The sequence below is a fragment of the Hippocampus comes genome, unplaced genomic scaffold (assembly GCF_001891065.2).
Source record: "Hippocampus comes isolate QL1 unplaced genomic scaffold, H_comes_QL1_v1.1 scaffold36, whole genome shotgun sequence".
Classification (NCBI taxonomy): domain Eukaryota; kingdom Metazoa; phylum Chordata; class Actinopteri; order Syngnathiformes; family Syngnathidae; genus Hippocampus; species Hippocampus comes.
In genome coordinates this window covers 5174978-5200569 of record NW_017805695.1, presented here as the reverse complement: position 1 = coordinate 5200569, position 25592 = coordinate 5174978, and the positions used below count along the sequence as shown (strand labels likewise).

At 41.9% G+C, this 25592-nt stretch overlaps 1 protein-coding gene across 9 annotated transcripts in view; it reads right to left on the bottom strand.

Moving 5' to 3' along the window:
* The window catches only part of sorbs1 (sorbin and SH3 domain containing 1), a 43364-nt gene that overhangs the window by 17183 nt on the left and 589 nt on the right, over window positions 1-25592 (bottom strand). For 3 of the 9 annotated variants that reach the window (XM_019881999.1, XM_019882002.1, XM_019882003.1), the window contains exons 2-15: window positions 15028-15070; window positions 14858-14944; window positions 14427-14543; window positions 13012-13103; window positions 12722-12863; window positions 12479-12508; window positions 10732-10874; window positions 10495-10555; window positions 10289-10357; window positions 8455-8490; window positions 8242-8344; window positions 7107-7221; window positions 5337-5414; window positions 323-372 (exon numbers count right to left, since the gene is read on the bottom strand). In XM_019881999.1, the coding sequence (XP_019737558.1) occupies window positions 323-372; window positions 5337-5414; window positions 7107-7221; window positions 8242-8344; window positions 8455-8490; window positions 10289-10357; window positions 10495-10555; window positions 10732-10874; window positions 12479-12508; window positions 12722-12863; window positions 13012-13103; window positions 14427-14543; window positions 14858-14891 (1070 nt within the window). In that variant the 5' untranslated portion in view covers window positions 14892-14944; window positions 15028-15070. Of the gene's footprint in view, window positions 1-322; window positions 373-5336; window positions 5421-7106; window positions 7222-8241; window positions 8345-8454; window positions 8491-10288; window positions 10358-10494; window positions 10556-10731; window positions 10875-12478; window positions 12509-12721; window positions 12864-13011; window positions 13104-14426; window positions 14544-14857; window positions 14945-15027; window positions 15071-16734; window positions 16893-25592 lie in introns of those variants that run through there. The other 6 variants (XM_019881997.1, XM_019882004.1, XM_019881998.1 and 3 more) reach the window with 5 other exon arrangements.

Genomic DNA, 25592 nt, shown 5'->3' with positions numbered 1-25592 from the left:
GCTATCCTCGTGACATACAGGTTGGTGTCTAATACTGATGCAATCCATAAATCACCATATAGCAGCCATGTCCCTCGATACAAACGCCAATCTCCAAGCACTACCTTGTCCAAAATTAGCAAACATAAACAGAGAACACCGTGTTCTGGTAGCTTACCGCCTAATTCAAAGGTTCCCCCTCAGGAAGCAGGAATCCCCCGCCGAAGGGGGAGCAGTCTCGCACTGACATTTATCCCCCACAACATGCCGGAATAATAATTAGCGTAGAGGAAGGGGCAAGTGAGCCCAAGTATTGGTATGAGATTGAGAAGCATGAACTCACTAGTTCTTCAGGTCGGAGGCTGTTTCCAGGGGGCTGAAGGAGGGGGCACTCTGCAACAAACCAAACAAAGAAGTCATTGATAGATCCACAGGATGGTTTCCTCCAGCTAGAACAGAGGCAGGCACATTAGCAATGGCCAGATTCTTTTCTCGTTTTTCCTCTCTGTTGTTCACTCGCTGATGTGGCTTTCAGTCTCCAGCACCCCGGGCTCTTAGCGTCTCCGGACTGGGCTTGGCACCAAGTAGGAGAACGCATGTGTTTTGGCCTGCATGCAAGTTAGAGGGGGGAAAAAAAACGGCAGTGAGGAGAGTGGAGGAAGGGGAGGGGTGTGTGAGTGGGCGGATGGGTTCGCATCAGTCAGGGGGCGCCCATGCGGGGAGGGGGCTGTCACAGGTTTAGCCAATGGCCTGCTGTCTCCCGGTGAAGCCGTTCTCTTTTGTCTGGTATTGAGTCACTCTCATTACCACTCGAGCAGACCGGAGGACAATTCACCAGCTGGTGGTGCAAACAGGCCGAATTACACACTCACACTTTTGAAACTCTGTAACACACTCAAGGGTCCCAAAGGCACAAATGTTGCAAGAATTCAGGAAAATACATTTCAGAACAGATTGATAAAATGTTGTCGAACGGCAAAAAACAAAACAAAACAATAAGTGATCAGTGCAGGAGCAGTTGTTATTTGGGAAAAGTCATGAGTCCAAAAGTGGCCATTCAGTGTTCCAGCAGCACCCAGCAGCGCTTTGAGTGAGGCTATAATTTTAGGTCACTGTTTCTGCTGCTTTCCTCCTCTCAGACGTCACAGCAGGTAAAAATAACGGACGTGACACGAGCACTAGGAATATGAGCGCAAGTGTTGTTTGCAAATACGATTGCACAATCCCCATCCCAGCCATACCGGCCTCGCTCCTAATACCACATCCACTTCTCCACCACCACGCTTCTCTAACCGTTGGCCAGACAAGGAGCATTCTCAACACCCCATTTGCCACAACATGCCTTTCTCCTTAGTTGCCAGGGCAGAATGATCATTAATAACCCATCAGAATAAACGTCTGTCTTTATAAGAACAGGACATCAGGCTGCCAGGTCGATGTTCTATTTATAAAGCCAAATGTTCCATGTTAACTTGGAGAGAATGCGCGTGTCATTGAATAATCTCATGCTCTTCCTTGCACCTCAGTGACTTGTATCCCCCTGAAGATCTGGCTCACACACACACACACACACACACACACACACACACACACACACACACACACACACACACACACACACACACACACACACGCTCAGCTTCAATGGAAAGTTGTAAGAAAACAAGTGCGAAAGGCTGATTGGGAGTGAAGTCACCTTAATCAGATGAGTTCTACAATGCGTAATTCGTGTCACTTTTCCGAAAAGTAAAAAAAAAAAAATAATAATAATCTGACGCTCATCACTGAAAAACATAACCTTATGCCGAAACTGTTGCTTGACTTGAAAACGACACAAACCACTATATCAAGATTGAAAATGAATTGAACTGACACGATGACAAAGTTTCTGCAGAATTCCATTCTTCCTAACAGGTGTCCCCAGCTACTCAGAGGCTAGGCTCCTGTGTGCCCATTTCATATTCAAAATAGTCATCATGAGTAGGTCATGGTAACATGAATCCCATTCTTTCCAGCACCTTCTGTACGTTGATATGCTCTCATGGCACCACCAGCTCCCCCAGTGTGAGCGATCTGGTACAGCCATGCGCCACTTATCGCATCAGCGTTAAATGCTTAAAGGTAAAGGTTAAGTGAATAACAGAGGTTAAATATGAAAGTACAAAGAGCCGGTGGGCTTACGATGTTGCCTCCTTTAGGGGGTGTCAGGTGGTCGGGGGGGAGGTTCCATGATACTCAACGCTGAGACAGTATGGCAACAGCATGTGCTCAACAGATGGAGTCACTCTGGCACTTATAGTGGAGCAAAATACTCATCCTGACGTGTGGAATTCCAGCTCCCGGTCATGTACGTATCTCAGTGAGACCGTTTGACCGGAATTGCCACTGTGTTTTGGAGAACTGCTCCTGAATCCACAAGTTGTTAACATTATTCAAGAGGGCAACTCTTGGTATTGTCAACAGTTGTCAGTCATACCCTGACAGGCTGGTTGGCTGTTTGAGAGGACATGGTAGCCAAGTAATGATAATTTAAATAAATGAGAGGCAATGTTAAGTATGATAGTATACTCACATACACAAACGCACACACACAGGTCAATTTATTGTCCTATGGCAGGGGTCCCCAACCGCCCAAGCCACGCTTCTCCGTAACGCGACCAATTAGGCTAAAAACAAACACCGGAGCTCGCAAAATGAGTAAAAAAACTGCTGGAGATCGCAAATGACGGCGGCCTTAAAAGTACGTTCGAGACAACTGGATTAAAGTTATGTCTGAATACTCTGAGATCGCCACAATAGCACTTTTGCTATTTCCGACATCCTACCTGGGGGGGGGGGGGGGGGATTATGCAGCAACGGCGACGAAAACAAAATTACGAAGTAGACTGGACATAAACCACACACTTGCGGTGTCATTGTCTCTCCTATTACCCCGAGATGGGACCGTCTGGTTGCAGAAAATCAAGCTCGGTGCTGTGGTGAGTCGTCATTTTCATGCACTTTGAATTTGCGTTGTGTGGTATTTTGAAGGCATTAAACATTGCCATAGCGTTGCGGCCAGATTAGACGCTCCTTGTGTTTATTATTATATTTCGAAAACACCACAGTTTTCATGCAGCTCATACCATATTATTTTGTTGTATTATTTCTGCCACACCTTAAATGCCGGTCCCTGAAAATATTGTCTGACATAAACCGGTCCGTGGGGCAAAAAAGGTTGGGGACCCCTGTCCTATGGTACACACAAACCTACCTTTTGGTAAATTCTTGCCTTTGTATTACCTCAAGCCCCTATCTCCTAACATGAGTCGATTTTTCTGAAATTACGTTTCCTTGCGTGCGCTGAATTGTTACAGGTAATAGCGTCACCTGTTGATAGTCGGCAAACGAGTTTTCATGTGGGCAGACTTATTTGTGTATTTGTATTTTAAAATTTTTACAAAGAAACTGCTACTCAAGCATACTCAATAAATGCAGTAAACTAGCTTTTTCGTTTAAAAAAAAAAAAAAACGCTCCTGGTTGTGTTAAAACAACGTGCCCAATCAGGCTTTTGTTCTTTCAAGAACGTGTAATGTGCTACTTTTGAATTAGAAGATGTTGTCCACAGCACTACAAGAGCTTCCTGGGCAAGAGCCAACAAGGGCTTCACTGAAGCACTGACGTTTCTGCCTTGAGTCACGTCTGTCCTCCAGTAATAATGCATGAGTACAAATGTCAAAGTCCAATGAGTTAGTACATCCTAAGGTCAAACACTCCTCATACCAGGTGTCGCTTTTGAAGTGACTTTAACAGTAAACAGGAGTAGTCATCAGGCTGGGCGTATCGGGCATCCACCCATGCTGACAGTCACACCTCCAGCGCTAAACCTTCTCCACCCTTCCACTAACTTGGAGCTGTTGTCCATGAGAACAGCAGACTCAGTTCCTACAAGCTCATGTCGAATTCACTGGTGCCACCTCATATGATCCAGGGTGCGGTGGCGTTGCACGAGAATGAGGACTACATCTGCTCGTGACTGGCCAGCACCATTTTTGTTTGGTGCCAAGCACCCGTGGCATGGATGTCCTTAACTTTGTCTGTTTTACAAGTTAGATAGCTTGGTAAATATACCAGGGGGCACACAGACAGAAATTCTTATTCAAGGTCCTGGGATAATCCTGGGGCCTGTTGAGTGGCCGGCAGCCTCTCTGTGTGGTGTGGGGAGTGACTTCTGGATGAATTGCGCTCTATGCTCTCAGGGTGCACCTCAAAAAGAATGTATCACTCTTGTGAGTTGAGTTAATAATGTGGAAGAAGTAAAACATATTATTATTTAAAACAACGTTTTATTCTGTCTTTCTTTCAGAAGCTTCAATAATAAACTCTCCTGACCGCTAATCTGTGTAATTATCGAAACCAGAGCACAGTGGTAGTATTTCTGCCTGAGCCGATGCTTACTCAGACACACAGACAGAAAAAAAATGCTGAGAAACACTCTTGGAGAGAGTAAAAATAGATCTCAGTTGACTATTTTAGGCACAACTGAGAAGAATGGCCAGCGATATTAGGTGTGTTTACGGCAAGAGATTACATCATAAACGCCAATCTTGAATTATTGCCTCATCCTGCCTAAAAAGTCTCAGAAAAGATTGCGTAGGTCAAAAATATCAATTCTGTGTGACCTTGTGTATGACCTCAGCCAATCATGCACCAATTTAGCTTAGTGAGTGGCTCAAGGACGAACGCTACAATTTTGTTTTGCCTTTTGTGTGCGTGTGTGTGTGTGTGTGTGTGTGTGTGTGTGTGTGTGTGTGCGTGTGCGTGTGTGTGTGTATGTTTTACAGGCACTACAACGGGGTACAGGCATGACAGAGGAAGAGTGTGCCAATATAATCGAACCGCAAATGGAAATTATAGTGGCAAAACTGAAAATAAGACCACATTATTAATAAATTAGGAATTGAATGTGAAAAATATTCTTCATCCCATTTGTCACTACATATCAAAGTCAAGGATGAGTATATACATTTTTGATTAGTGGTTAACTTATTTTTACACTTGTATGAAATTAGAAAGCATGTCACATAAAGTTCACACTTTATCGCAAGTCCTTATATTTAAAGTATATTATAAAGCTATTTTTTATTGATCAGGTTTGGGGTTTGAATCTTGGCTTTGGCTCTCCTGGGCATTGGCGTGGAAAGGGGGCGAGGGTGGGTGTTTACTTCGTGGCATCCACCTGAAGAGGGGGCATCCAATGTCCCCTCATACGCTCGCAAACAAATAGCAATCGGAGTCACAGACAGACAGCTTGTTTGGAATTATTTAAACATCGATGTTATCACATGCAATTAAATAAGATACACTGACAACTTACCGTTTTTTCAAACTCCATCTCTGAAAAGAATTTATACCACGGCTCATTCTCTAAATCTACATCTTCCGGACATACATCCTGAGTCTATAGGGGCATGGCAACAAGAGGAAGAGGAGGAGAAAGACAAAGAGAAGACAGTTCAAACAGCATGGAATAACACACCAAGGTAATGAGCCATCAGACATGATATCTCAGGATTTCTCCAAGAGCTCTGCTTGTTAAGGGATAGGTTCACATTTGATTAAAACACGGCTAATTATTTAGGGGTCGGGGGGATAGCTTTTTAAAAAAATATCGCTGTGGCAAATATCAAAATTTATCGTATAAAAGAAAAGACTCACTGTGGGATTAAAACATTGGTCAGAAGTCACCTCCCAGAGTGCTGTCAATTTGAAGTTGCTAAGTAACAAGTACAGACTTGAAAAACAATCACTGGTCCAAGTCACCTTTAAGAGCCTGGAGTTTTTATTTGCATTAATAAATTTACATGTTACGTTTGGGCTATATAAAGGAGGCTTGTATTACAATTTGCCATAATCAGTGAACCGATCCTTTAAAAAAGTCATTTACCCCTGGATGCTGGTTTTTACACTTTCATTTGATATAATCAACAGATACACAACAATGATGAAAAAGCATGCAAATCGAGACAAACGTGAGCTGTAACATAATCTTCCAGAACATCCATCCATTTTCAAATCCGCTCATCTTCACAAGGGGCGCGGGCGTGCTGGAGCCTATCCCAGCTGTCTTTGGGCAACCCTGAACTGGTTGGCAGCCAATTGCACACATAGACGAACAACCATTCACACTCACAATCACACCTAGGGACAATTTAGAGTGTTCAATTAACCTATGGTGAATGTTTTTGGAATGTGGGAGGAACCCGGGGGAAACCCACACAGCCACAGGGAGAACATGCAAACTTCAGACAGGAAGGCCAGAGCCAGACTCGAACCCTGCACCTCTGCACTGAGAGGCGGATGTGCTAACCACTGGTCCACCGTGCCGCCCTTCTTTCATACCGTATCTGTTCTATATGTGTCACAATGAGGTAACGGAAAACAACTTTTAACCCGACAGATTGACAAACTGAGATGCTAACTGAAATGTAATTGTCAGCCTCGGAACAACTGGAAAGGACTAATAACAAACAAGACCTTCGGACAAACACTAACTACAGAAACAATTACAGTCTTAGCATCCTGTGTTAGATATGCTGAACTGGAATTAGACCAGCGACGTTTGTGTCAATTTTATCATTGTCGATACCACAGTTAATCAAGGACAAAGCAGCAAATCCTCATGTAAAGAGAAGGGCAGCCGTCAAGGACACTGACATTTGGGTCGGCACATGTCTAAAGGTTAGCATTTCAATTCCTCTTGCCAAACACCGAGCATCCATGAACTGTGTCTGCCCCGCGAGCCGATTCGGCCCAATAACCTTAAATTGAAGAAGAACGACAATGGATCCCCTTGTAAGCGATACCCCTCCCCGACGTAAGCTGGGATCATCTGTCAAAGGAACAGGACACCCTTTAGGAATGTGCCTGGCACAACGTTGTTGCCTTCGGAGCTGAAGCTGCCACCCGGGAGCTTAGATGCAGAGGTGGGTGGGGGATGGATGCATGTAGGAGCGGGGTGCTGCTCACACAACATGCAGTGAGAGAGAGAGAGAGAGAGAGAGAGAGAGAGAGAGAGAGAGAGAGAGAGAGAGAGCGAGAGAGAGCGAGAGAGAGCGAGAGAGAGCAAGGCAGGTGGCTAACATACCGTTCTCTCCAGCTTCAGCACCGATGATTTCCCCGGCTCATACTCAAAGATGCTCTTAGGCTCGGCGCGGTACTTCCTGGTGTCTACCTTTTTATCCGGGGGCTCCCACTCATTTCTGTGGAGAGGCGAGAGTCAGGGCGGGTTGGGAATGGGATGGGAGAGAGCCGGTCCTCATTATGTAGTCACCATGGCAACCATCTTTGGCTAAGATGTTTTTTTTAATCTAAATATTCTGATGATTAGCCCAGCCTTTCTCTCCCTTCAAAGACAACAGAACTGTTCAGTTCGTGGTTAAGCCTAACCGCGGTAGTCAGGTAAAACAAGGTGGGGCTAAGTGACGAAATGCACAATGCTTCAAGAAAAAAAAAAAATCAGGAAGAAACAGGATTTGTGTTATTTTCATTCTTGCTGGCACACGTCACATGTTTTACAGCGTGTATTCAGGTATTGGCTTCTTCATGATCAAGGAGGAAAGGTCAGACCTCGACATCCACAGCCATAGTGGTTAATGCTTCCAATCTTCTAATCCGTCCATCACCTGTTCTCCTGCATCACTCATCTCTCAACAAGCACATTCTCCTTTGCCAACTTCTATGAGTGTGTGTGTGCATGTGGATGTGTGTGTGCGTGTGTGCTGACGGATGCAGCTGGAGTCACATGGAACAAACAGTCCACCTTACAAAGTTGAGAAGCAAGACACACCTGTTGTTTCACATAATGACTGAACTCTCAACAAGATTCTTGTGTACAAGGCAAATCATTAAGCACACCGGCACAATCTCAAAATAAGGATAATAATGAAATTTCAAAACCCAGAGAGAAAGAGTAGTCTAAAATTGTACTGCCCTAAATATTGCATATACCCACAATTATACAGATACAGATAATTCATTGAGTATAATAATGCCCGACTGAGCATTGTGTAAACTTACTTATTTTTAAGGCTATTACATTGTCTCATTTTAAATGATTCAATCACTGTTGTGATTGGTGAATGTATGTACTTTGTAAATAAATATGGAAATACTCACTCACTTTTGTTTGAAAAATATCCTTTTCTGAAATGACTAAGCCTTTTTTATTCTCCACGAGGGCGTTATGATGTTGATGCAAGTTGCAGATGGAGGACACAAACCTCTTGGCAGAGGGCTTAAGTGATGAGGACCGAGTCGGCACTGGCATCGACCTTGCTCTTGAACCAACATCTGCGTCACTTTGAGATCGTGGCACACCTTTTACTTAAAAAAAAAAAAAAAAAGACACGTAAATAACCACACCTTTGTCTATTAACTCTATTAATGCCTCACTTGAAGTGAGATTAGTATGTTAAATCAATTTCCAAACTCACCATCTTCCAAGTAGCCATAGGGGTTTGGACCATTCTCTAGTGAGCAAAAATCAAATATTTAGAAATATATTTAGCCATTAATCATCTGTAGGTGTGCTGTATTTCTGTCCCAACTTTATAAAAAGGCGAAAAAGGCACTAAAACGTTGTTTTCCGCACTCTACAAATGATCAAAGGTTCACGAAATGTAATCAAAGAGTGTCAATGCAAAGCACTCTACAGAAGCATTACTGAGCTAAAATGGGAGCCAAGCATCAATGAACATCACGGCGAGAGTATTGCAGTGGGCAAAAACTGCCCATCCAGGAGACATTATAAATAAACATCGATAATAATAGAACTGGCTGGGGGCAGGTTGAAGGTGTATCCTGCCTCTCACCCATATAGTCAGCTGGGTTAGGCTCCAGCTCACCCATGACCCCAATGAGGACAAGTACTATGACAAATGGATCGATATACAATATTAATAGAACTGACCTGAACCACATGTTGTGCTGAGAGGGACACACAGTTTTGTGTTGAGGTAGGATCGGTATGCAGCCTCAAATGTCATTAACCATCAGCTGTTATCAGAATACAAACTACTGCCTCGCTCTGCCAAACATTTAATCACTGATTGCGCAGGTCAACAAATTTGTATTACTTTTTTTAATCAGAGGTGCAAGTAAACTCTTTTAGATTAACTTTTTGATTCTGAAGTTTTTTTGGTCTTGCACATTTATTTTTCATAATAATAATAATAATAATAATAATAATACACTAAAAAGTAATATTTTTGGTTATCTTTACATATTAAAGATTAGGGTCAGAAAATGTTGGATTTTCTTTCAGAAACATCAAGGCAATACATTAAAGGGCATAATAAAATCCATCATTACACAAGCCTTTGTAGGTCAAATTTAAAAACAAAAAAAATGAAAAAATGTCAAAATTGTGATGTGCTAGAACAAAAAGTAGACATTTTTGTAACCAGCATCAAAAATACGTCAGGGGGAAAAAGCCACCTCGGATTAAAATTTCTAATGGACAGCTTCAAGAATCAATTTAGACTGAGCAAAACATGTGGTTGTGGTTGTCCTGTAGCGTCATCTAGCGGCAACAACGATGAACTACATGCAGAAGGTACACGTGCACAATCAAATTAAATCAAATGCCAATACTGGACTATAGAATAGCTTCAGAAACTCTGCCATTGCAAACCTCCATCCTTCCATCTCTATAGCACTCATCTTTTTTAATTTACACAGTGTCAAGAAAGTGTAGGTAACGTGTTTTATTTGTAAATGTAGTTTGCATTAGCATAGAACCACTGCCACTGAGGGGTCGTTCAAGACTTGGCTACCTTTAGCGAAATGAGAGAGGAAAATATACGAAATGTCTCTCAATATAATGAGTGTCAATGTGAAGAGCTCTTTTCCAAAACACTGTGAATCCATTTCGACTGTGGCATAATGGAGCATTTTGAGAAAATCATATTACAAACATGAATTTTATGCAGTTAAAACAAATCCTTTTACCATGATATAATAACATTAAAACATGGTAAGATGATGATTTTTTTTTTTTTTGGTGGTCTCAAAAGACTATGAGATGAAATACAGCAGATGCTGATTGATAATGTGAGATATTAAAAGTGTAAGAATAGTGACACAGGTGAGCCACTTCTTTGTGCCATGTATATTAAGTGATTGTTAGACAAGAGTAAAAACAGACGTTATTCACTTAGTTTTGTGGTTGATGGATGTAATATTAGAGCGACAAGTAGAGCTAGTAGTATGTGCAGGGTCAGATCAGCGAAGTCAATGAGAATAGAATTCTACCCCCCAAAAAAATACCTTTTGATTTCATGTCATAGTTTTCAGGAAACATGTAGGTGGGACGGTAAGGGTTTTCCTCAATAGTCTCTGAGTGAAGTGATGGAGAGACACACCACAGTATGACATTAACACACACATGCACAAACACACAGCGTATGGACAAGCGCAGGGAAACGTGATCAGCAAATGTCATTAGCGTACAAAGAGTTGAAATTGTCTCTTACCGGGTATCCTGTGAATCTGCTTGAACATTGTCTTGTACCATTCTTTGGACTTTTCAGTGTTCTGAAAGGAACGCAAATGAATATTACTGTTTGAATACGGCAGATGCAGTTCAGCAGACACATACAGGAAGTCAAGAGTTCAGCAATAATGGTAATTTTCAATTGATGTCTTACTATCCCAGTACATGCATCTGTACATAAGTGGCTCAAAAGATGACATGAGGTAGTGTTACTCACCCGCGCCGGCACAATGGGCCTGTTGAGAGGACTGAGGACGGGGGAGTGTAGCGACAGTCGCAGCCTTTTGCCGTCCATGTCCGAAACTGAATTGACAGAGTCTCTCCCAGGATCAGGGTTTTTGTCTCTTTCTGGGGTGGGGTCTGTAATGCAAGACAACAGAAGGCCATAATAAGTTGTGAGACGGGGAGAACGTGATAGATGAAGACAAACCTTAGAATTGGATCCAATTGATCATTCTGACTCATTTGCCATATTAGGTACACTTGCACTAGTTGAATGAGTGCCAAAGCAAAAACTTCAAAATGACGACTTTAGAAAAGATGACGCTCGGTTTTGAGTGACCCCTTTCCGAGAAGTATTACTCTGATATGTTTATTATTGTGGTTGTAGTCTGTACTGTTGCACTGCATCATGCCGACTGCCCACCCAAATATCTGAAATACTTCTCAGTACAATTGACGTTAAAACACTGCAACAGTGTATATTTCTGAGGCTATTATTATTCTTTCAAATGAATGTTGCGCATGCAATGCACATCTTATTACCGGATCCCATTTGATAATGCAAGTGCACCATTTGAACAAAAAGCTATTAAAGGTTATATTCATCATGAAATTAGAAAGAAATTATGGATGCCTCATTAACCCTTTCAGGGACAGCGGTTACTTCAGTGGACAGCTTACCATGTTATCAGGTTACAGGGTGCATGAAAGTGTTAATGGGAGAGGGTGACAGAGAGACAGATAGACTTTGATGCACAAGGTAGTTTTGGGTGATTCGAAATAATAGAAATGGCACGTCTATGTATATCGTATGTCACGTTATGTTTGTTTGTAATCTCGCCCTATAGTGTCGCCTCGGAGACACCTTGCGCCCGCCCTGTTTTGGACAATTTTTGAATTTGGGTGTCTGCAATCTGTACTTTCAGATCTGCTTGTGGATTTTCATTTCACATTGAGTCCATATCATTTCCATTTCCTATGTTGTCATATAGCATCGATTTGTTTTCGTGTGCTTCCTTTTTGTTGCGTCCCGATCTAGTCATTACGTCTTTAGCTTCACCTGGTATCGTCAGCCGAGCTCCCCTTGAGTCACCCAATCAGCTCTCTCCATCCAATTGTGTCTTGCCCAGATGTTTGCATTTAGTTCCTGGTTTCTGTTCACTCATTTTCAGTTGTAAAACACTTGTCCTGTCGTCCGTGCTGGTGAGTCTGTTCCCCTAGTTTCTCTGTTACTTTGAACCTCCATTGTTTCGAACTTTGTTTTATATTTTTATGTCTTGCTAGCTAGCGAATACTTTTTGGAGAATGCCCCTGGACTTCTGAGCTCATAGTTTGCTTCTCTGCACTTGGGTCTGCCTACCTCTTTGCCTGCACAGCAACACAATCAAACCCCCCCAAAATGATGGTGCTGTTTTTCTTGTAGTTACTATAAAGTTGTTTTTTTTAACTTGTTTCTTTCCAAAATCTGATTAATGAAGGAGAAATCTATTAGAACACCTAACAGGTTATAAAGGTTCATCCGGAACAAAATAATTGATTTTGTGGTAAACAATAATTAAGCATTAAATTATATTTGGTTCAACCCATCTATGGTAAGGCCCAATATAATATGATTTATAAAATGAGGAATTACCCTGATTTTGGTCCAGTTCAATTTAATAACCATTAAATATTGAGTTGTTCTACAATGATGACAGCTTTGAGAGTGAAAAAAAAACTTACACCAAGAGCCCAGAGCATACCTTTCAAGTGAGAAAGATGCTTTTTCTGCTCTGTTGTGGAAGAAAGACAAAGGCCAGCATGATGACGGCACAACAACGTAACAAAGTGGAAGCACTGGTTAGGAGCAGCACACAAAAATGACTAAGCACGCGGACTTTCCAAGTTAAAACATGTAAAGTGACAGACACATACAGGTACACTGTAACAGCAGGTTTAGAATGCTGAAAACACAAATGTCCAACTCAAAGAATGGCATGCCTCACCTCTGTTGTGTTGCAGCAAAACTATTGTGGGATTGACAGAGCTAGTGCATGGATAGATGGAGGCGGGGGGTGATGGGAAGCAATTGTTGTTGACACATGTCGCTGGAGCCTGATTTTCTTTTATGCTTTCCGGTGAAGAGGCCTAAAAGTGACCAAAAAAAAAAAAAAAAGAAATTGACAAACTTTGTACTTTACATTGATGTGGAAGGTACACTCAATAAAATGAAGACATAACTAATACATTTGTCAGTTACCCAAGTCACACTTAATTGGGGTGAAAAAAATCATACCTGGCAGTGACTGTTGTTCACAGGCAGAAAATCAGCTGGGATGTTCCCGCCTCCCTCAGCCAAGCCTCCATTCATATGGCTTCCGCAGACACCTGCAAAAAGTCCAGAAATCTCTCTTTGACTGCCGGTGCAGTTAGCCAACAAATTCAGCTAATTAATGATTAAACACCAATCACAAGAGGGGAACGCTTTTGTTTCGGTAGATATGTTGATATCTCCCCTCAAAAGAAAGGAATTAAAAAAAAAGAGATTCTACCAAAACCTCAGAATTTTGTCATCAGAACAAAGCACGTATTCAGTGAGCTGCAAAGCCTCATTGTGGCAGTGGCCTTTGTAGTCAGACTCGACAACAATTAAAGCATCGCCCCAAAAGACTTGGCTGGCCTCCAGCACTGTCCCGATGTGCCCATCGCAACAAACAGGCCCACAGTCAAGGCCTCTGCAGCAAAGTGCAATGTGGGCACGTCACTACAAAAGAGCTCTTTGACACGCAAATGAAAATTTGAGCAATTGCCCTTTGTCATGACCCTGAGTTGCCTAACGACGACGGATTTACTTCAAAACATGATTAGTTATATAAGTCTGACAGTTAAACAAACATCTACAAGCACTGGTAGGAAGTAACTGTCAGGCTGAAGTACAAAATATAGTACGTTGGCGTTGAATTTAAACAGACTTTTTTCGGCATAGGTACTGTACTTTAGTACATATCTGATGACTTTTTGCTTGTAGACCCAGATCTGTTCTTTCTAGTCCTTTATCGGAATAGAATGGTTAATTTTTCAGAATCTGCAGATGAAGACAAAACGGAAATAGAAAAAGGTGAACTCAACCGCGGCTGACTTAAGGGACTTAAGTGAGAGAAATAGGGACAGCAGCAACATGGAGTAACGTGAAGAACCAAGGGGAATTTATGAGAACCCCATTTGTCTTGTGTCAGTCTAAAACTAAGCAGCTTCTACTCACTATCAGCCCCCCCCCCCCCTCCCCATTTTGTCACGTCATCAAAAACAGGTACTGGACATAATCCACAGTAAATATTCATTCAGACTTACCAGGGATGCACAATATACCGAAAAAATATCGTCATCGTGATAACGGCACATGCAATTATGTGCATCGCAATCATGTGCAAACATTCAAATGCCTTGTACCTTGACTAATCAGTTGCAACCAGCCTGTATGCCACTGAGCGGCAAAGGTTTGCGAGTGTTTGTGCAAGGCCCGCATGTTGATTTTTCGTCAGGGTTCGTTCAAGGTCGCCAACGGTCGCAAAGACGTTTGCCAACTGTTTTAATGGTCGCAAACAGTTTTCCTTGTCGCAAGAAATTTTTCAACATGTTCAAAAGAAAGAAAATCTGCTTTTCATGTTGAGATTTTGTGAAGCAGTTGTGGCATCCGCTCAAGAGGCTTACTTGGCGTTGCGACAACGTTGGACTCTGCACCGCCGCTGCTTTCGTCCTCAAAGTGGACGAGGGTGGCCCTCAGTGTCACCACTCCTTTCCCTTTGCACACCCTGCTGGGGTCCAGGCCTGAAAATTATTGTCATGAACTTTTTAGAAAACATCCACTGCATATTCAAAAATCAGTGCGCTTCATCATCAGGGTTTTGCATCCTCACGGCCCAAATGATCAAATCAGAACATCGTAACCAGGCCATCTCATTAATATCCTGACATGTAAAACTAATTGCCAAGATCACTCAGTCAGAGCAAGGAAGTAGAGCACAGCGCACCCATGTTATTAACATGATTCCACATCCTTCTAGGTTTTCATTGTGGAGTATAAGATGTCCCACACTTACAGACGCTGAAAGATTCATGAGGAGAAGGAGGGGAAATATCACCTGCGGCAGGAATCAGGTCAGGAGATCCTTTCATGTTTGACAGAGGCGTGATCTTGACGGTGCTCACAGCCCTGGGACCTGATGGGACTCAAGTACACACACGCATGCAGAGACAACAGCTCAGTTCTTCATTCTCCAAGCAGAATTCCATCAACTTTGTGGAGACTTACTGGGAGTTGGTTTTGGTGACACGCCGCCCTCTTCTGGAGAGCCCTGAGGGGTGCAGATATCAACAAAATGAAATCAACGCTTTCATCCATCACATGTTTAAGCAAAAGCTGTTAACTTGTGCAACAGCCAGATGCAGGAAAGACAAGCGGCATATTTTGTCTTGCCGCGGGGAGGGTGTCACCAAAGAGAATTAGATTGAAGGCAACTGTGTTGCTGGGTGATGCATGAAACTTCCTCTGTCCCAGCTGCATCAGACGAAATCACTTTCCCACTAGAGGTTCTAATATTAGCTGTGGATCAGGCTGAACTTTTTAACCAGGCGTGCACTGTATTTCATAATGAAGAACTGTGACAACTGAGCAAAACGAAATGCTTGCTCGCATGCTTCGTTGTAATCGAAGCATAATCAGACTCAGAAATGAGGCACACCGGAAAGAATTGGAAGGAAGGTCGGGAAGTTACGCTGGAGTAGAATAAAGTTTTGACCCCCGAGTGTTTTGAAGAAAATAAAAATCCCGGGTCAAACGTAACACCTAAAATAGAACAAGATTGATCACATTTTGTGAAGAAATTAGACATGTCCCCTTAAGCATGTGTTATTCCGAGCTTCACCAGTGTTGCATGCAGAGGGGAACACCAAGGGCAACAGTGTAAAAACAGTGAAAGACTTCCATCACTCTCCCGGGCCTCCCTTTGAGCACAGCCAACACCGCTGATTTAAGAGACTTTCCTCGTTTGGAATTCCAAGAAAAGGCACAGACACACTAGTTGTTTGGGGAAGGGTCGTTGCACTAAAATCACAGCCAGCTCTAGTGTACTGATCTCAACTACGGCTTGGCAAACTATTACCTCTCTTGACCCGTCAACTGATGCCAACATATCCTAAAATCCCAAATAAAGGACCGAGCACAAACAATAGGCAGGGTTCTACAGTAGATTCAACTTGTCATATGCAAGAGGCTAAATTGCCTAAATGGATATGAGGCGGTTGAAGTGAATCCAAAAACATCTCAAGGGGACACGAAACAGAAACCTTTCCCATCCCCATTTCCTTTTGGTCTACTATTTATCCTACCTTGGTTCAACAGTAAGCCAGAGCCTAGTCAAGTCAAACCAAGTATCAATACTATCATTTCACGACGTCACTACTTCTACCAGTGGCATCCGTTACTTTTGACACATCCTCACATGAACCCAAGGCAGTGAATCCAAAGTATAAAGAATAATAAAGCGCAAGATGAAAGCTCATGACGTTCAGTTTGCTGTATAAACACAGAGGAGCAAAGATTACTCGTGGCCTTTTTAGGAAGAGATGTCTCAGAAGAGATTCATCTGTTCCGTCTGAGGAAATGGCTAGTGACTAGTTCAGAAGCTGTAGGATGGCCAACCGTTGGTGACAGAAAGAAAGAAAGAAAAAAAAGATGACTAGAAAAAGGTTCACCTATTCAATTTAAAATAAGAAATCAGTAGAGCCAAGATATCTAAAATGAAAATTGGGGTAACTCAAAAATTGGATTAATTGACATGATATGTAGATTATATTGTGATTACTGAGAAACAAACAACACAAATGAAATTGCCATAAGAGTGGGAAATGGGAAGCAAACCCCACGCACACACTGAATCCAATATGTCCATAATGAACTAAGATGTATTTGACCCCCAAATCTTTTATGCAATCATAAACATGACTAAACTTTACTTACACGTTGAAGGACAAGCTGGTCTTAAGACGGATGCTCGGTCCAGCTCACTGTCCGCATGTGTCGAGACCTTCTGAAGCCTCATGAGACATCTGGCTAATCTGAGGGGATCTGAGCAGAGCGTCCCAGCTTTGACCTTGACTTTGTAGGGGGTCTGTTTGTTTCTGATAGCAGGTGTGCCCAGATGGACCTGTCACCACATGCCACCTGAGAATGTGGCACCCACTCTGCAGAATGCATGCAGACCGCCACATCCAATCCTATTTCCCCTCCCACATAAAGTGTTTGCTCTGAGATTCAACCCTCCATACCCTCCGTCAACATGATGCACTGCTATTATGTCTACAATTGCTTGTATGCTAATTGATATATGCTAGGTATGTTGCTAAATGAGAAGAGGGATTTTCATTCCGGTTAAAAATAGTTTGTTCACAGTCCAAGTGGTCTGCTACTTTATTTACATTATCACCATGAAGCATAGACATTCATGGTGTTGGATGAAATTTAGAGCGAGTCCAAACACTAAATCTTTCCCAAATAATGAACTTTTTTTTTCTCCCCCACCAAAAGATCAAATTTAATAAAAACATGATGACAAGGCGGACGGCCCGGTGAACTAGTGCTTGGCGCATTGGCCTCATAGTGCAGAGGTACCGACCCAGGCTGATTAAACACTCCAAATTGTCCCTAGGTGTGAGTGTGAGTGTGGATGGTTGTTCGTCTCTGTGTGCGCTGCGATTGGCTGGCAACCGGTTCAGGGTGTCCCCTGCCTACTGCCCGAAGACAGCTGGGATAGGCTCCAGCATCCCCCGCGACCCTTGTGAGGATAAAGCGGATCAGAAAATGGATGGATGGATGGATTATTACAAGGCATTGATGTCAAAACTTTGAGATAAGACTTGATTGTGGGATGCAGTGGATGTAATATAAATAAATAAATGAACGAATAAATGAACGAATAAATAAATACATAAATCCATCCATCCATCCATTTTCTGATCCGCTTTATCCTCACAAGGGTCGCGGGGCGTGCTGGAGCCTATCCCAGCTGTCTTCGGGTAGTCGGCAGGCTGAGCTGGTTTCCAGCCAAAGCCAAGGCACACACGCACACACATAAACCATTCACACTCACAATCACAATTTGGGACAGTTTAGCGTGTCCAATCTTATGAGAATAGTCTTAAATTGGAAGAATGAAGTGATAATGTTCAGTGAAAACAAATCTAATTCTCTGCGGATAATCATATGTGTATCAAATTATACATAAATTAAGATGAGGATTATTGAGGATGTTGTCAATTTACACTTTCGTAACCAAGAAGATTCACAAAGAATAAAGTATCTACTGCTTTGGATCAACACCATCATCGGCATGATCCACTTATTATGACTATGTAAAAATTAGTTTGTGTTCCAAAGAAAGAACTACAGTACATATTTTAATAACATTACCAAATGTATATCTGTCAAGGTTGTAGTAAGCACAAGAAAGTGAGCTTCCATAATAACACAACGGGCTAGAGGGATGGCACAAATTCTAATGACTGTGTGACTTTATTCCACATACTCTGCCCCCAGATAACTAAACAAAGGCAAGGTGTTCAGAAGAAAGCTGTCTTTCAAAAGAGCCAGGTCAGGGATGGGCAACTGAAATGATGATACCCATTCAAATGTATTGGGAACAATGGTTGGGGGGGGGGGGTCAAAAATGGCTGATAAACCTCCAGTAACGTGTTGCCCCCCGACGAAAACACCAAAAATATTGGGAAAAAAATAGATGAATCCGCTCAGAGACTGAGGGCGTGAGATGCCCGCCCATCCCTGAATGAGGTTCGCAGAAAACACCACAAACTCACCTATAAAATAGACAGAGACATGGATGTTATGTAACACCCTTGGCCTTCTGTTTCGTCAACGAATGGCAGATAGGTGAGAAACTGTGCAGCGGTGTGTGTGCATCCCACCAAACAGCTCCAAACATGGCTCGAAAAGGCTGCAGCAGAGCAGCAGCTTATCCTCCTAATTGTGAATCACCCCTCTGCCTTCCCCCGCGCCCTCCCAGTTCTCTTCCATAAACAGCTTCCACCCTGGAAAGCAGCCGGGAATTCTACGCATTCCTCCACCAAGCTATTTGAAGTTCCTTTCAAACAACTGCAGCATAAAAGGAAATGTATGTAACATGTCATTGTAGGCCTCGCAGAAGGATTACATATTCATGTTGATAATGGAAAGAGCTTAAAGTATATCTGCATGGACACCTCTTCAATGAATTCTTTAAAACCTCACTAATTAAAATATCATAGTAACATGAGAAGCAACAGCTTTAATGAATTTATCTGTCACACTTGAGGGTTTATTTTGAGGTCTGTTGAGGACATTAAAGACAAGTTGTCCTCGTGTTCACGTCGATTGCAACACACCAACATTTGATAGATGTGTCTCCGTCTGCTTGGAGATCCGAACAGATAGCCACCGTGTCCATGGTTAAGTTTGGGATGTGATCATGACCAGATTTCAGGGTTACAAAACACCATGATGGCAGATGTGCTTGTTCTGGCGACAACTGCAGTTGGCTCCTTTGGACAAAATGCCTGTTACAAACATTGTTTCCAAAGCCAGGCTTTTAACAGGCCTGCTCGGATTTAAGAGACAGCGCAATAAGAACGTCAGTAAGCTGACAGTAACCAGGGCGCTACTTATTCTCAGCGATACCTCCAGGCTATACTTGAAGAGTGACAGCATGGATCATGCGCCCATAGCCCATAGGTTGTTTACTACTTGACAACATAAAAACTTCACCCAAAAATGTGTATATTTATGAGACCATCGTGTTTTTTGTTTATATAGTTAATTGAGTGGGTTCACTCAAGGTATTATGTTTGTCCACAATATGACAGTATAATATGACGACGATGGGAATTTGTTAAGGGAAAACCAAGTTCACCAGCCACCATCTATTACGGCAAATGTATTGTTGGTATTCAAGCCAGCCGCCACAACAACAGCTGTTCATATGCTACCCAATGCGCCGTGAGGCTTCAAAATAAAAGTGCAACAAGGAGAACTACACATGGATTTATTTTAAAGTTGGAAGAAACAATATTTGTCATGGCTAACTTGACTTAATATTGAGGCTGCGTCATCTGACCACAGTCAAGATGACTGACTGAGCTCCATTTTTCTAGCACGCAAAAGCGCAATAACAGACTTGAACTGGAATGCATTATTCAATAATGATTATTCAATTTAAAGTGCTTGCTTTGTGCATCACTGGTTATAACCCTTTAAGCAACGGATATTGGAACACAAATGTTGCAGCAACCCATGTAGACAAACAAACTGTGTGCGGAGTGCTTGGACGTGAGTTGTAGCTGACAGCAGCTCTTCTTTAAATGTACATTTTGTGACCGCTCATGGTACGAAAGCGACTGAAGTTCATCAGCGACTGCGTCACCCTTGCCCACATACATTACATGCACTACAGTATGAATTGGCCTTTATACTGACGATGTGCTCAATGAGAAAGCGTGGCAAAAACCCTTTTTGTATGTTTCCGGCAATAAAATATACAGAAACATGCAGTGCCAAAAACAAGGCTGAAATTAGTGAATTAAAAAGAAAAATTAGTTCAATGGACAAAATATGAAAAGGATGAAAGAGTGCAACTTAGCGGGGGATCGTGAAGCAATGCTCACTGTGTTGTTTGATGCCATTACAAGATAACAAGCTCAGCTGTGGTCGGATTCCTTATGGCTTAGCTCATAGGGCATACTGAACATTGGCTGAGTGGCAATGTTCAGTCTTTGACTGAGAAAGCGCTTCAAGAGTTTCCTCATCTCTGCTGGATGTTTTGACTGATGCATGGAATGGAAGCTCTGAGCACGTTCCCTAATATAACTCCCGGAGAACTTTGTGCGGCAGGCCTACTTGATAATTGAGTCATAGGATATGGCGGCTAAACGTGAATCTAAATAGCAATGTGATAATCCAGCAATTTTAAGCGCTATGAGATTATCCTCGTGTGAAATGGGCTCATGGCGGGAATACACCGGGTCTCTGTTTGGCTATTTGAGGAACACACGCCATGTCTGACTTGTGTCATTGCATCAAAACACAACAGGCAACTCAATCAGTATTGGCCTGGTTTCTTGGGTATTGACACAAATCTCCCATTTAAATGTAATACTTGAGGTGTTTCAGAAACTGCAGGATTGTATCTCAATGTCCATTTTCTCTTCTCGTGGGGGTGTCGTAAATCACACCCACAACAAAAGTCAAGTTATGATGAAACTTCACAACTAGAATAAAATCTTGGAAAGATGCAGTAATGGAGATCAACAGAGTAGCTCTTTTGTAATCTTAATTTTTTTCCTTGGTCACGCCACACACTTGGCAAACTACTTTGTTGTCATCTTTTTTTTTTTTTTTGCCTGGTTGGCCAATTAAAAAAATTCAGCCACTTGTATTGGCAATTGACTGGAAAAGATTGATTTCAGAAATCAGTCCAACATTGCTATTACATATAAAATGCATAGCGTGAAGGGGTACAAAGTCTTCAACATTCACTGCAAGTTGTCAGCAAATCTTGTGAGCTGTTCCTATTCATCAGCTTTTATTTCTGTTGTTTATGATGCCACCACAGGAGGATAACATAACATATCATTGTGCTTTCCTTTTTCAATTAACAATCAATTAAAATTAAAATTAAAAATGGACCACATGGGTGAGTTTGATTTCAATATTCAATGGTTTGGGTTTGGTGAGCTGGAGGTTTTGTAATGGGCATTAAGTTAGCTTTTGAGATGACGGTCAGTCTGGGCCACGACCACTTTATCAGCCTTACTATAAGACATGGGCGTGTCTAGATAATTTTTGGGGAGTTCTGAAGCATCCCTAAGATAAATCCCCCCCCCCAAAAATAATTTTGAGATATTTTAAGATTTTATTTAGTGCATGTGCTTATTGTTAACAAGCTAGAGAAATGTTAAAATAATACAGTACCTGTACTTGTTAGAAATGTAATATTTTATTTTTAAAAAAACAAAAAAACAATACACCTCCCTTTAACTAAAAAATGGATGGATCCTCTTCTCATAGAACATCCAAGCACACACGTGCAGTCTTCCAGATAGAGTAATTTGAGTGAGTAGCCAAGGTAGGGCTACTCACGTTGTGGTAAATTTCTACATTTCTACCAGTCAGTAGATTGTTATCATGACCAAGCCTGATCTTAGTTATTGCTTATGTTGTTAGGTAGGTGTTAGCCAACATTTTTTGTTTTAGCGACAAACATTACAGGTGGTCAGACAGTATCACACTCCTTTTTGAATTGCAATGAGAGAAGCACACTTTGGACACGCTAATGTGTTAATATTAAAGCCAACGTGCTACTGCAAGCTAACTGAGTGGATGCCAATTATCAATGATACACCTCTTTTGTGTGTGTGTGTGTGTGTGTGTGTGTGTGTGTGTGTGTGTGTGTGTGTGTGTGTGTGTGTGTGTGTGTGTGTGTGTGTGTGTGTCCTGCCAATCGAATGCAATGCCCGCCCATCGGATGTGTTCTGGCACAAAAACTGTAAGCACCCCTAAACTTCTGATCATAGAATCGCCCCTGTAATAAGATGGACAATTACATATTGCTGAGATGATCAAAGCGCAGATCACGTCAACAACACTGCAATGTTCATTCTTCTGTCAACCACGGGCAATGATACACGAGGAACTATGTGGATACGTCTCAGTTGACTGATTGTGGCAAGTCCGAAGCTAACGTATATTAATGATCGTGACCAAACATTTGGGTCCAATGACCAATTACATATTAAAATCAAACTCAGTCTTGTGGCATGATTTCATCTAAGCCTAAAATGATTTTTTTTTCTCGCATGAGACCGAAAAACAAACAATTGAATGAACCACTTTTTATTTTTACCACTGCTGATGTACGGATTTATTATTGATGGGAAGAAGAGGATGAGCAGGGTCTCAAAACATAATTGCGTTTACCTTATAGCTTCCAATGTTTTACAAGAAAGAAAATCTGCATATGGTGATGAGTGTCTCTAAGTGGGGACCAGAAAAAGTGAGTTATAAATTTGCAATGTATCACTCACACATTGATCACTGTGGTTATGTGATGATGAGTCACCCCACATGCTTTTCTTTTTAAAACATTTTCCAGCAGCTGCACTGACGCGGTTGTTTTCCATCAGCTGCTGACTTGTAACAGAGCAGAGCAGATGGGCGGGTGGGTGTGGCACTGAAGGCTGGCGCTGTTCAATTCCATCATCAAAGCACAAATTGCATTTTGCTTGCTTTGTTTTCATGCGTCCATACGTGATGGACCATGAAAAGAAAAAGCATCACACTTCACTCGCCACTTCACCCAAAGGAGAAAGCGGACAAGGGGGAGATGAGGTGGTTGCTAAGTAACCTGTTGTAACATTAACATGCAATGAAAACGGAAGCCTGCTGTTTGCATGTAGCATCCACATCATTCCAAAATCCTGTCAATGCTCTCATTATTTGGAACTTTCCATTCCATCTATTTCTGAAATTTCAATGAATCTTTGCACTGTTCCTCAATGTGTTTACAGCCTCTCACAGAGATGACATGGGACCCAATCAGCATATTGCTCACATCGCCGCAAACAATGTACGAGCAGCTAAGAAATGCAACTACAACTCTAAATGTCTACTACGCTTCAAAACGGTTCGGTTCAAAATGTGATCAGCTAAATAGTACAGGACATGGTTTTCATAAATCTTTAAAAGTGAGTTTAGACTTTCAAGCTTTGCAGCGATTGCTCCTCTTAGACTAAGCCACGGTGGGATGTCAGGGCGGTGGTGTTGAGTGACTCTTGAAATGTTTCATTAATATTCATAACTGTGCCAGGTTCATACCAAGAGGTCCTGTGCTAATCCCCTTTGTCCTGATTAAATACAGCAATATATCCTTCAAAGAAAAAAATCAAGATGCAGGATGTTTAAAAATCTTCTACACAAAATAATTTGCACAAAGCCTTTGAGCATGTCTGAACAGTAAAAAAAGCCCAAAAAAACAAAAACAAAAAAAAAACCATAAAAGCACTTCTACAGTAGCTGACACATTTGCCTTCAATTGCATATGACAGTGTAAAACTAGTTCCGGCCCTTGGTTTGACAAAATGAACAGTGGCTGAGCCAGCGGCTATCCGACATGCACCCTCTCTATGTAAACACTCACAATTACACTCATGTCATGTTGCGAAGCAGTAGTTTGTGTGCTTTTCGCTGCTGTGTTACCACTGAGTCAATAACTGGAAGCAAAACACCTTGTCGCCCTCTTGCTACATGGACTACTGTCAATGTCAGCTATAAGCAAGACATACTTGTTGTAACATACAGTATATTAGCATACATAACACTGTTTCATATATCAATGCTTTTTGGATAGATAAAGGCAATGGATAGAAGGCTTTTTCTTTTTGAATAAACACAGTGGAGGTGCTCCACTAATCCTGTCCAACCAGGCGATAAGAACAAGAACACACCTTTATTTGTTGCCCTGAAGGAGTAAAATAATGTGCAAAAGAGAGATAGGCCGGAAACATAAATATTCACAATTTGGATCCTTAGGACATATTAGAGAGAGGGAATTGTAGTGTTTACTCGGGGGGCTAACTTGCACTTCTCATCTAGTCCAACATTTTTGGGCCTGTAATGGGACATAAAACCAGCAACCCAATCTTTATACCAAGAGACGGTGGGAATGTGGCAAACACACACCAAAAAAAAAAGGTCAGGCTTTCATCTGTCTTCAGACCCATTTGATTAATTATTTGTTTGAGGTTAATATTTTATCAAGCCTGTGTAAGCGTCATGTTACGCACATCACTTGGACTGAATGCAAAAATCTAATCAAGAATGTGAATGAGAGTGTGGAAACAGTGACTGAGGGACATTTGAATTTTTATGAGGCGGGTGACAGTTTATTCTGTTTTTCGAAAGTGTGGAGGCAAGCCACCCTTCATAGTGAACATTGAATACAAACCTCGTGATGTAAGGAAATGTAAAAGAACCAATGACACATCTAATCTACACAGCGATCGCCATTCAGTGATTTCTAAGTTTCGGCATCTTTTTAAACTCACGTGTGCAGTGTGACAGTTGGCCATGTCACATGCTGCCGTTTGTCCTGGTAGAGCATGTAGTTAAACATTTGGGTTTCCTGTGTCAATAAGAGCAGGGACTACTGAAATTATACGGGGTGTACGACTGTGCACTAACGTAACACTCTTCGGTGAAAATTAAATACGGGAAGAGAAATGTATAAAGCAACAATCAAGTTAGGGTAATGGTGAACATATACAGTATGACATCAATACTGCTCGTAGTAATCAGAAGAAGAGGTGGCGTGGACTTGGCAATAAATCAAGCCATGGTAGTAAGGAGCAAACAGACACACAAGGGCCTGAAAAATAGCTTGCGATAGACATTTTCACCCTCACGTAATAATCTCAAAAGTAATAATACATAAATTCATCCATTTTCTATTGAGCAACTACCCCAGTTGACTTTGGCCATGAGGCTTGATAGCAACACTTTGCAGTGGTTACCAGCCAATTACAGGACACATTTAGACAATCAAGCATTGATGCTCACATTCACACCTATGAAAAATATTGAGTTTTCAGTTGACCAAAACATGTATTATGTCTTTGGAACGGCCAGAAATGTCACTCAGAACTGTGGACCGGCTTGCTAAACACTGTTGCACTATGCTGCCGTTGCTGATATATTAATTCGAGAACATTACAGGACAGTAGTTCTATTAAATCAACATGGTCTGTCAATGTTCAACAGTGTGGACTAATGGGAGT